The sequence below is a fragment of the Staurois parvus genome, unplaced genomic scaffold (genome assembly GCF_062004578.1).
Source record: "Staurois parvus isolate SC_StPar_1 unplaced genomic scaffold, SC_StPar_1.0 ptg003023l, whole genome shotgun sequence".
NCBI lineage: Eukaryota > Metazoa > Chordata > Amphibia > Anura > Ranidae > Staurois > Staurois parvus.
In genome coordinates this window covers 26,390-38,447 of record NW_028320819.1, presented here as the reverse complement: position 1 = coordinate 38,447, position 12,058 = coordinate 26,390, and the positions used below count along the sequence as shown (strand labels likewise).

General features: G+C 48.0%; 1 protein-coding gene across 1 annotated transcript; it reads left to right on the top strand.

Moving 5' to 3' along the window:
- Positions 1-3,278: 3,278 nt before the first annotated feature.
- Positions 3,279-10,898, top strand: LOC149428702 (nuclear factor 7, brain-like). The gene is made up of 6 exons (XM_089667099.1): positions 3,279-3,775; positions 3,858-3,953; positions 4,943-5,176; positions 5,266-5,288; positions 6,974-7,104; positions 10,137-10,898. The coding sequence occupies exons 1-6, from the start codon at positions 3,422-3,424 to the stop codon at positions 10,673-10,675; spliced, it is 1,377 nt and encodes a 458-aa protein (XP_089523225.1). The 5' UTR covers positions 3,279-3,421; the 3' UTR covers positions 10,676-10,898.
- Positions 10,899-12,058: the final 1,160 nt, after the last annotated feature.

Here is a 12,058-nt window from a genome sequence, read left to right as displayed (position 1 = left end):
TTCCCCCCCATATAGTAAGTCCCCCCCATATAGTAAGTCCCCCCCATATAGTAAGTCCCCCCCCATATAGTAAGTCCCCCCCATATAGTAATTCATCCCCCATATAGTAAGTCCCCCCTGTGTCAATTCACTTACCTTTGCTCCGCGCGTTCCTCTCGCCGTGCTTCCCGTGCCGTTCTGGTCTTCAGGGCGGACTGTGAGAGGAGAGGAGTTCGTCACGCTGCCCCGCCTACATCCTGACAGCTGCAGAGTCCTGACTTTTGGGGCGGTCGCCCGAGAGGAGGGAGGGGAGCGGGTGGCCGTCCGAGGGGAGGGGAGGTGAGGGGGCGCACACAGAAGAGCCGCATTTAAGCTGGTAAAGAGCCGCATGTGGCTCGCGAGCCGCGGCTTGCCGACCACTGACCTACCAGCATGTCTTTGACGTGTGGGAGGAAACAGGAGGAAACCCATGCAGGCACAGGGAGAACACATAAACACCAGGCAGGTGGTGCTGTGGTTGGGATTCGAACCAATGACCTCAGTACTGCCAGGGGCAGTAGCACCGGTTTCTTTATATATGGTACAATGTAGGCATACATATCTCATAGCTGAGGGATCACTGGGGGCGCTAACATCACTGTACTAGTCGGCACTACAGATTGCCTATATCATCTGACTCCTGTGTCTCATCACTGCTGTCATTCACCGAATGATTGTGCGTTTTTTTTTTTTTTGTCATTTTTCAGTGAAACAAGGCATTCTCTGATTGGATTAGGTGGAGAGGTTGTGAGTCCATGATCTCCACCACATCCAGTCAGAGAATATTTAGTAATCAAAGAAAAAAAAGAATGCACGTTGTTCTGTGAATGGCGGCAGTGCCAAGCAAGCACACCCTGTGGGCGTTGTGCAGAGGGGAAGCTGCTTAGGACAGGACAGGGAGAATTGCAGCCATCACTGTAGTAGCAGCAAATACTACACTGATTGTCAGCTGACCCAGCGGCCCCTCAAGTCTGAATATGCATAGTGTGCCAAGCTGGACCAACATAGGTATGCAGGTAAAATCCTACCTGGAGGTCAAGTATAACTAAAGGCAAAACTTTTTATAAGTTTTGGGTAAAGCGCAGAGGGATTAGAACACCTGTCAGTTTTTATTGCTGTCTCTGCCCCTATTAGTGGGATTTACCCTCATTATCATCGAAAAGAAAAGAGAATCCCAAATTTTGGGTTGTCCCCAGAAAAGTGATAGAGGGGAAATCTTCTTCTGGTGACCTGGGGATCCTCAAGGAATGCAGGGATTTCCTCTCACTTCCTGTCTGGCTATGGGACAAGAAGTGAAGAGAAATGTCCACAACGGAAAACAGATGGCGAAAAATAAATCTGTCAACCCTCCCTTGCTCTATCCAAAATGGGAAAATAAAGTTTTGCCTACTTTCTTCTTTTAAAGTGGTTGTAAACCCTTCCAATATACCAGTGAAGTGACTGGAGTCAGGTGATACAGAGAGATGATACAAATCCTCGTACATGAGTTGTACCTGTTTATCTGCGGCCTTCTCTTCTCTACATCCGGTCAAAGTGCTGAATTTGTAAAGCTTGTCTGAGAGTTCAGAAAAAAGGACGGGGAACTAAAATTACCCTCTGTAGAGCTCAGTGAGGGAAAAAGCTGATTGAAGGGAAGAGACTTCCCCTCCACACAGGAACAGAGCTGAGGCTGTCAATCTGCTGGAGCTCCTCAACTGACACCATTTTTCTCTTGGTGTCAGGATAACTTGTCAGAAGTGACGTATGCTGATGGCAGAGGAAAGAAGCAGCAGACAGAAATTATATTTAGTGCTCTGGACTGAGACAAGTACACACTATAGAGAGAGATGCTTTGTTCCTATTTCATGCTGAGGTTTAAAACCATTTTAAGTATCAAACCTATTTGTTACCCCCTTGGGCATTTTCTCACAATCACCAGAACCTCCTGAGCTGTCCTTTAACCCCTCGCCTACAGGACACTTTCACCCTCTTCCAGTTCGGACACTTTCACCCTCTTCCAGTCCGGACACTTTCACCCTCTACCAGTCCGGACACTTTCACCCTCTACCAGTCCGGACACTTTCACCCTCTTCCAGTCCGGACACTTTCACCCTCTTCCAGTCCGGACACTTTCACCCTCTTCCAGTCCGGACACTTTCCCCCCCTTCCTGCCTACAGGACACTTTCACCCCCTTCCTGCCCAGGCCAATTTCCAGCTTTCAGCGCTGTCACACTTTGAATGACAATTGCGCGGTCATGCAACACTGTACCCATATGAAATTTTTGTCATTTTTTTTTTTAGACAGAGCTTTCTTTTGGTGGTATTTAATCCGCTTTGGGTTTTTATTTTTTGCTAAACAAACCAAAAACCACTGAAAATTTTGGGGGAAAAATTTTTTTAGTTTTTGTTATAAGATTTTGTAAATAAGTGATTTTTCTCCTTCACTGATGTGCGCTAATGAGGCTGCAGAAATGGGCACTGATAGGCTGCACTGATGGACACTGATAGGTGGCACTGATGAGGAGGCACTGGTAGGTGGCACTGATGAGCATTGACAGGCATCACTGATGGGCACTGAAAGGCAGCACTGATATATGGCACTGAAAGGCAGCACTGATAGGCGGCACTGATAGGTGACACTGAAAGACAGCTCAGATGGGCACTGGTAGGCACTGATATGTGGCACTGATGGGTACTGACAGGTGGGACTGCTGGGGTACACTGATCATCAGTGCACATGTCCCCTCTGAGGGATGCCGATTACCGGCTCTCCTCTCCTCTGTCAGTGTGACAGCTCGTGAGGAGAGAAATGCCGATAACCGACATTTCCCTATTTACATGCGATCAGCTGTGATTGGACACAGCTGATCACATGACCGAGCCGACATCTTCGGCTCTTTCCATTGATTGCTCTTAGAATGGGAGGACGTCATAGGACATCCTCTCAGAACGAGAGAACCACCTTGCGCCCGTCATTTCATTATATGGTGGGCGGGAGGTGGTTAAAAACCAGCAGGTAGAAGCGGTACTGCCCTCGAGTCAATATTTTGGTCTAGCATTGACTATGGCTTGCTTGATAAACCCAGAGGGAAGGGTCAGCCACCGAGACTTACGATGCCACGTGTAGCATTTTTACCCATAGATCTCTTTGGAGACCATTACCAGTATATACATTTCATAAGGAGGATGACTTTGCGCTCCAGTGAAGTTGCTTGAAAATTTGTTGCAGGAATGAATTGTGTGAGCCCCGCAGCGGATGTTCTGCCTGTAGAAGTCCCCTACCATCTCTGACTCTTCTTTATCTTCTAGAAAGCCAAAGTGGAGGTCCATGAAGCTCCACACAACAGCCCTGTCGTGGCCTCCGGGGATTTTGCCGAGGAGTTGACCTGTCTGCTGTGCAATGAGCTCTTCAAGGACCCAGTCATGGTCGAATGTGGCCACAACTTCTGCCGCAATTGCATTGACAAGGCCTGGGAGGGTCGGGATTCCTTCACGTGCCCCGACTGTAAGGAAGAAATAACCGACAAAAGATACACTACCAACCGAATCCTGGCCAACCTGGTGAAGAAGACTGCTGGTGCTGCTGCCACCCCGACCCCTACTAAACCTGTAGGGAAAGAAAAGGTCCGCCCCCTCGAGAAATGCCCCGAGCATGACGAGAGGCTGAAGCTGTATTGTAAGGATGACGGGACCCTGAGCTGTGTCATCTGTCGGGACTCCCTGAAACATGCAAGTCACAACTTCCTTCCCATCCTGGATGCCGTGGGGGTGTACAGAGTAAGTGGTGTGGTATGATAGCTGCTCATAAACTATTGTGGTTGGGTACTCCAATAACCTTTTTTTGCCTTGTTCCCTGCAGACAGAACTGTCTGCTATTGTGTCTCCACTAGAGGAAGCCCTGAAGGTGACTGAACAGCTGACCAACCAGCAGAATGAGAAGATGGAGCAGCACAGTGTAAGTCAACACAAACCGGTGGCTTGCCGGAACATATGAAAGGTTTAAGTGGTTCTAAGTTCACAAGATGTTCTTTTAATGCATTTTCTGCAATAGAGTGAAAAAAAATGCCCCACTACCTGTCCCACCCACCTTGGTTGTCACTTACCTGGCTCTTTTCACCGCTCCAGATCTATCTCAGCTGTAGGTGTTCCCTTTCCTGGTCCCATGGGAGATGCTGAGGGCAGCAGAGCCATAGGCTCCTGCTGCTGTCAGTCAAATACTTGTGAGCATGCAGCAGTAGTGTGGCTTATCAGCACTGTGCACGTCTATGGATGCACACAGCTGGGCTTGGGAGCACATGTGCTGCCATAGAACCGGGCTTGCAAAGGAGACACACAGGGGGAGAAGGTGACAGAGCCAGAGACACCTTATGCACCTGGAATATATTTCACGGATTATGTGAATGTAATTTTTGGTGGGAGGACGCTTCTAAAGGGATGCAGACCCTGCCACATTCCTCATCATAGTTTTGCTGGTGCAGCAGCTGATTGGTAATTATAAAATCACTCCCATTGAATTCACTCTGGACATGGACACAGACAAACAAAGAGCTGTTTCTTCAGAATAACAAAAGGTAGGACTCTGCAACAAAGTTTGGTAAAATCCCTGCAATGTACATCGATCACCCAGAGCAGAAAGTTTATCTCAACAACAGTGGAGTTGCTCTTGAAGTTGTGGATGGCTTTGTATGTTAGCATTCTGAATTTTATTTGTTGGGCGAGCGTATGTCAGTGGAGGGATTGGGATTGGCAGAGAAGGAATAGGCGCATAATGACTTCAAGGATATAGCTCCCCAATAGATATCTGGAATATCGGCCTTTATAATTTACCTTCCAAAAAAAAGGTGTTGTCCCTTTTTGAATCCTTTTGATTGATTTGATATTGGGGTGACTTTTAAATGCAGATCTGTCTATCTCTGAACGGTAACCTTCTCTTCCACCCCCCAGTCCCACATGAAGGAGTACCGGGAGCACATTGTTTCGGAGTTTGAGAAGCTGCACAAGTTCCTGAAGGAGCGAGAGGAGAAACTGCTGGAGCAGCTCCAGGAAGAGGGTGAGAGTCTACTGAAGGAAATGGAGACCAACGTGGCCAAGATGCAGGAGAGTGGAAACAACGTCAGGCAGCATATCGCTGTGGCGAAGGAGAGGTTGGATGATACGGACTCCATTTCTTTCCTGACTGTGAGTGGAGCCAACAGATCTCATTGTATGTTGGGCTTTTAGTTGTCTTTGAATCTCACCTTACATTGTTCTGTGTCTTCCTTTTGCAGGACATCAAGTCATTCATTGAGACGTAAGTGTATTTTTTATTTTTTTTTTTAATATATATCAGCTCAATTTCATTGCTTTAGGGGATTTTAATAGAAACTGTAGTAACACAAATCCATCAGCATGCTAAACATGCTTTCTGTCATTGCCAACAAAATGAAATCGGTTTCCTCTGATTTCCTGTAATCTCCAAAAATGTCAAGTAGGGTTTTCTGCTTTTCGAGATGGACTGCAACCCTTGAATTAGAATCTTGTGCCGTGCAGCCTTTCCCTGAGAACTGCAGACGATTCACATCTTGTCCCAAAGGATAAATAGAGCACCAGGTAGCCATGACCAGAGGCATTGTAGGTTTTCTTGGCACACACTCACATCCAGATAGCCTTGACCAGAGGAGTTATGGGTACTCGTTGAGCACTCGCATGCAGTTTGCCTTGGACAGAGGAGTTGCAGGTACTCATGAAACCACTCGCATCCAGGTGGCCATGATCAGTGGATGTTACAGGCAGTCATGAAACATGCTCACATCAAGGTGGCCGCGACCAGGAGAGGTGCAGATTTTCATAGAACACATTTCAAACTAATTATGACCGAGTGAGTTGCTGGTTCTTATGGGACAGGGTCGTGTCAAGATGGTCATGACCAGGCGAGTTTTAGGTTTTCATGGAACACATTTCAAGCTAGTTATGACCGAGTGAGTTGCTGGTTCTTATGGGACACGGTCGTGTCAAGGTGGCCATGACTAGAGGAGTTGTCCTTTCTCGTGGAACACACTTCAAGATAGTTGTAACCAGGCCACTTGTCTATTCTCTTGGAACACTAAAATGAAGGTAACCATGACCAGAGGAGTTGCAGTTCCTCAAAGAATGCTCACCTCAGGGTAACCATCACCATGTAAATTGTCGGTTCTCGAGAAACACACTCACATCAAGGTGGCTATGAAAAGAGTTGCAGATTCGCTTGGAGCACAACTGCTTCTGAATGTTGCTGCTCAGGCTGGCCTGAGACACATTGCCAAGTCTAACATCAAAACTTTGGTTTTTATAATTCTATTAGAGATTTTCTCTCTGATGTCCTAAAATAAATTACCGGAAGATGTTAGTAAAGACAATGCTAGTTATATCAAAGCAGGTCACCTCAGTATCCATGAAGGTTTGTATTGTCTTGGTCTCCATCCATTGGCAGGGTGCCTCTAAATGTTTTTTTTTCGGTATGTCATACGGCATGTGAAGTGCCATTCACCTGTCTTTCCTTCTCTCAAATGTTTCCTCCATAACTGTACACCTGTCAGTCATTGCGGTTTCTAAGGAAATATTTCCGGGTGTATATTGCAGGGCTACATGTTGCTGGGAATAGTCCTTTCAGGCTTAATGGTATGCTTACCCTGTAAGGGGATCCGGTGCTGGTAGTTCTATGGGAGCACACTCAAAAACACAGAATGGGATTTCAGATTTGTCAGGTTTCAATGGCTGCATGCTTCTTTCAGGTCATTGACCCACTAGGTAGTGAACTCGGCATAAAGACGATAGGCCTAGAAAGTTCTCACCTTTAAAAACTCATCCGTTGTAATTCTTTCTTGCCAAGTTCTTGAATGTTCATGTAATAAGGGTCTTGCTGTTTGTGGGTTGGCCTTTTTGGGTCGTGGACCACTTATATGTTCCTACACCATGTAAAATCCTACATTACTCCGTGTACGTATGCTTTCTTCCCAGGTGTCAGGAACAGCAAAAAGAGGTCATGTCCTCTGCAAACACTCTCATTGAGAAAGACTTGTGCCAGGGGACTTTCAAGGGACCGATTCAGTACTCCTTGTGGAAGCAGATGAAGTCTGTTGTTGTGCCGTGTAAGTTCTGGTTTAAAAATATTTTCACATTTGACAATATAGTATTCGTACAATGCAGTTAAAGTGTTACTAAACCCCGGACCCTGCATTCACTATATGCGCTCTCCCCGGACCCTGCATTCACTATATCCGCTCTCCCCAGACCCCGCATTCACTATATCCGCTCTCCCCGGACCCCGCATTCACTATATCCGCTCTCCCCGGACCCCGCATTCACTATATCCGCTCTCCCCGGACCCCGCATTCACTATATCCGCTCTCCCCGGACCCCGCATTCACTATATCCGCTCTCCCCGGACCCCGCATTCACTATATCCGCTCTCCCCGGACCCCGCATTCACTATATCCGCTCTCCCCGGACCCTGCATCCACTCTCCCCAGACCCCGCATTCACTATATCCGCTCTCCCCGGACCCCGCATTCACTATATCCGCTCTCCCCGTACCCTGCATCCACTCTCCCCAGACCCCGCATTCACTATATCCGCTCTCCCCGGACCCCGCATTCACTATATCCGCTCTCCCCGGACCCCGCATTCACTATATCCGCTCTCCCCGGACCCCGCATTCACTATATCCGCTCTCCCCGGACCCCGCATTCACTATATCCGGTCTCCCCGGACCCCGCATTCACTATATCCGGTCTCCCCGGACCCCGCATTCACTATATCCGGTCTCCCCGGACCCCGCATTCACTATATCCGGTCTCCCCGGACCCCGCATTCACTATATCCGGTCTCCCCGAACCCCGCATTCACTATATCCGGTCTCCCCGGACCCCGCATTCACTATATCCGGTCTCCCCGGACCCCGCATTCACTATATCCGGTCTCCCCGGACCCCGCATTCACTATATCCGCTCTCCCCGGACCCCGCATTCACTATATCCGCTCTCCCCGGACCCCGCATTCCTTATATCCGCTCTCCCCGGACCCCGCATTCCTTATATCCGCTCTCCCCGGACCCCGCATTCCTTATATCCGGTCTCCCCGGACCCCGCATTCACTATATCCGCTCTCCCCGGACCCCGCATTCACTATATCCGGTCTCCCCGGACCCCGCATTCACTATATCCGGTCTCCCCGGACCCCGCATTCACTATATCCGGTCTCCCCGGACCCCGCATTCACTATATCCGGTCTCCGCCGGACCCCGCATTCACTATATCCGGTCTCCCCGGACCCCGCATTCACTATATCCGGTCTCCCCGGACCCCGCATTCACTATATCCACAGTGAGTATAACAAGCACGCTTTACTGCATATACAGACTGATGTCACTGTTGTGGGTTTAGTAACACTTTATGTATTATTAGGCAAGGCATTTCTATCATGGTGTCTGGTAGGGATTTTTCCTTCTAGATTTAGGAAGACTCAGTATATGCTGGGTCAGGCACCGACCCTAAGTGGAGCTGTGCCAAGAAACTGAACCTTTTAGTCTGCTTAAAGGAGATATATGGAGTTTATAAAAAAACAAAACCTACATATTACTGCATGCCTCTATTTTGATGCTGAAGCTGCTCCCCACTGGTTCTCTATGCTTGGGAACTGAGCGATCACATCACCACTAGAGATGAGCGAATTTTTCAAAAATTCGATTCGGCTGATTCGGCGAATTCCAGGAAGAAATTCGATTTGATGCGAATTAATTCGCTACGAAGTTAACTTATAAAAAGGGTTTCTAGGCTTCAGAGAGCCTTTAAATTAGTGCAGAACACTGTACCTTTAATTTAAATGCCCTTGGAGATGAGGAAGGAGAAGGAGAAGGAGAAGGATGAGAAGAAGGAGAAGGATGAGAAGAAGGAGAAGGATGAGAAGAAGGAGAAGGATGAGAAGAAGGAGAAGGATGAGAAGAAGGAGAAGGATGAGAAGAAGGAGAAGGATGAGAAGAAGGAGAAGGATGAGAAGAAGGAGAAGGATGAGGAGAAGGAGAAGGATGAGGAGAAGGAGAAGGATGAGGAGAAGGATGAGGAGAAGGAGAAGGATGAGGAGAAGGAGAAGGATGAGGAGAAGGAGAAGGATGAGGAGAAGGAGAAGGATGAGGAGAAGGAGAAGGATGAGAAGGACAGTTCTGTGACAGTTTCTGTCTATTTCTGACAGTTCTGGGACATTCACTCCATACAGCGGTTGAAACATTGTATCTATTTGTTTCCATAAATGACATTCTGCAGATACACTTAGAGGAGCTCTGCAGATACACTTTTTGCCGGCTTGGAATTATTCTTATTTTCATCCTACTTCTTCATCCTCATCCTCTTCTTCTTCTTCTGAGGATGAGGATGAAGAAGTAGAAGAAGAAGAAGAAGTAGGATGAAAATAAGAATTCCAAACCGGCAAAAAGTGTATGTGCAGAGTTCCTCTATTTCTGACAGTTCTCTGACAGCTTCTTCACATGTACAGCGGTTGAAACATCTGTATCCTAAATGGAAACTAATAGATACAATGTTTCAACCGCTAAACATGTGTTCCTTCTGTCAGAGAACTGTCAGAAATAGCGGAGCTCTCTGCAGGGACACTTTTGCCGGCTGATCGGGAAAAATCCGATTCGCGCACCCGAAGTAGGCAAATATTCGGATTCGACGCGAATCAAATTTTTCCTGAAATTCGTATCGAATTCCGGTTCGCCTGGGTCGATTCGCTCATCTCTAATCACCACCAATCACTGTGTTCTCTGTCCTTTTGGAGCTGAGAGCTGTGACTGTCCGTCACTGCTTTCCATTCTGCCCCTGCAGCAGGCAGTGGAGTACCGGGCTGGAGTGAGGATGGACATATGGCTTTGATTCTTATCTGCATGCTTAGAGCCAGCTGTCATAAGTCACTGTTGGAGGAGCAGAAGAAATTGGCCATCAAGTCACTGCTGGGAGGGAAGCTGAGCTGAGTTGCTGCTGGGAAGGGGGAATTGAGCTGCTGCTATTTATTTTATTTTGTTTTTAATCTTGTAATGAATGGCATTGACTGGTCCCCAGTTTTGACTTCCTAACCTCGGTATTGACCACCTCAACTGACAAGTACAATGCGTTTTATTGTCTTGCAGATCTGACTCCGATGCTGCTGGATCCTATCACGGCTCACCCCAATCTGATCCTGTCCGACGGGCTGACCAGCGTTAAATACGGTGACACCAAGCTCCCCCTTCCTGACAATCTGAAGCGTTTCAGCCAGTGTATCCTTGTGCTCGGCTCTCAGGGCTTCGATTCAGGCCGCCATTACTGGGAGGTGGATGTGGGAGACAAGACCGCTTGGGATGTCGGTATGGCCAGTGAGTCCAGCAACCGCAAGGGTAAGATCAAGCTGAATCCCAAGAACGGCTACTGGGCAATCTGGCTGAGGAGCGGCAATGCCTACAAGGCCCTGGAGTCACCATCCAAGAGCCTGTTTCTCAACTCCAAACCGAAGAAAATCGGCGTGTATGTGGATTACGAAGGAGGCCAGATATCCTTCTACAATGCCGATGACATGACTGCCATCTATACCTTCAATGCCACCTTCACGGAGAAGCTGTACCCGTATCTGTCTCCATTCCTGCACGATTCTGGGCGCAATGCTGATCCTCTACGTTTCGTTCATAACTGATCATATAGGTCTCGTTAGCGGAACGGTTAATTACATCGTTTTAATGTTTTTCTTTTATAACTGATTCCAAGTTTTGTTCTAGTTGAACGGTGATTACTTCACTACAGAAGAGTCCGTTGCCATTTCAGAAGATGTCACAATGAAGGTTTAACCTGCACATGCTGTAGATCTGACATTAGTTGTATTTTGTTTGTTTTGTTTTAATAAACAAAGTAAAATGTGATTGTTTTTAGTCCTTTTACTGCAAATTGAATGAAACACTTTCTACTTACAGGGCCTGCAGCTTATTAACCACTTGCTGGCCTGCCCACAGCACATTTACTGAGGGTTGGTGGCACAGCCAGGCTCAGCTACTTACTGGTATGTCACCTGGCACATGTGCACTTCCACAGCCCTGGGGCGCAGCCTTGTGACTGGTGTGTCCGGTGCAGCTTGCTTACGGTTATGCTGTGATTGTCCCACAGCTATCACATGGTACCTGGCAACCTTTACTCATGTGATTAGCTGTAGCCAATTACAGCATGTCAACAGTAAGCAAGCTCTCATGAATGGAAAGCCATTCATGATAGTTAAAACTATTTTTTTTTTATAACCGTGATCATCACTATAAGCAATAACAGTGTAAAAAAAAATTCCCCCGGAGGATCCTTCTGCCCTAAAGATCTTGTTCAGAGACTTAAGCATCGTCCTGCATTCAGTATATCTAGTCACCCCGGACCCTGCATTCAGTATATCTGGTCACCCCGGACCCTGCATTCAGTATATCTGGTCACCCCGGACCCTGCATTCAGTATATCTGGTCTCCCAGGTCCCTGCATTCACTACATCTGGTCTCCCCGGACCCTGCATTCAGTATATCTGGTCACCCCGGACCCTGCATTCACTATATCTGGTCTCCCAGGTCCCTGCATTCACTATATCTGCTCTCCCCGGACCCTGCATTCACTATATCTGGTCTCCCCGGACCCTGCATTCACTATATCTGGTCTCCCCGGACCCTGCATTCACTATATCTGGTCTCCCCGGACCCTGCATTCACTATATCTGGTCTCCCCGGACCCTGCATTCACTATATCTGCTCTCCCCGGACCCTGCATTCACTATATCCGGTCTCCTCGGACCCGGCATTTACTATATCCGCTCTCCCCGGACCCTGCATTCACTATATCCGCTCTCGCCGGACCCCGCATTCACTATATCCGCTCTCGCCGGACCCCGCATTTACTATATCCGCTCTCGCCGGACCCCGCATTCACTATATCCGCTCTCGCCGGACCCCGCATTTACTATATCCGCTCTCGCCAGACCCCGCATTCACTATATCCGCTCTCCCCGGACCCCGCATTCACTATATGCTCTCCCCGGACCCCGCATTCACTATAT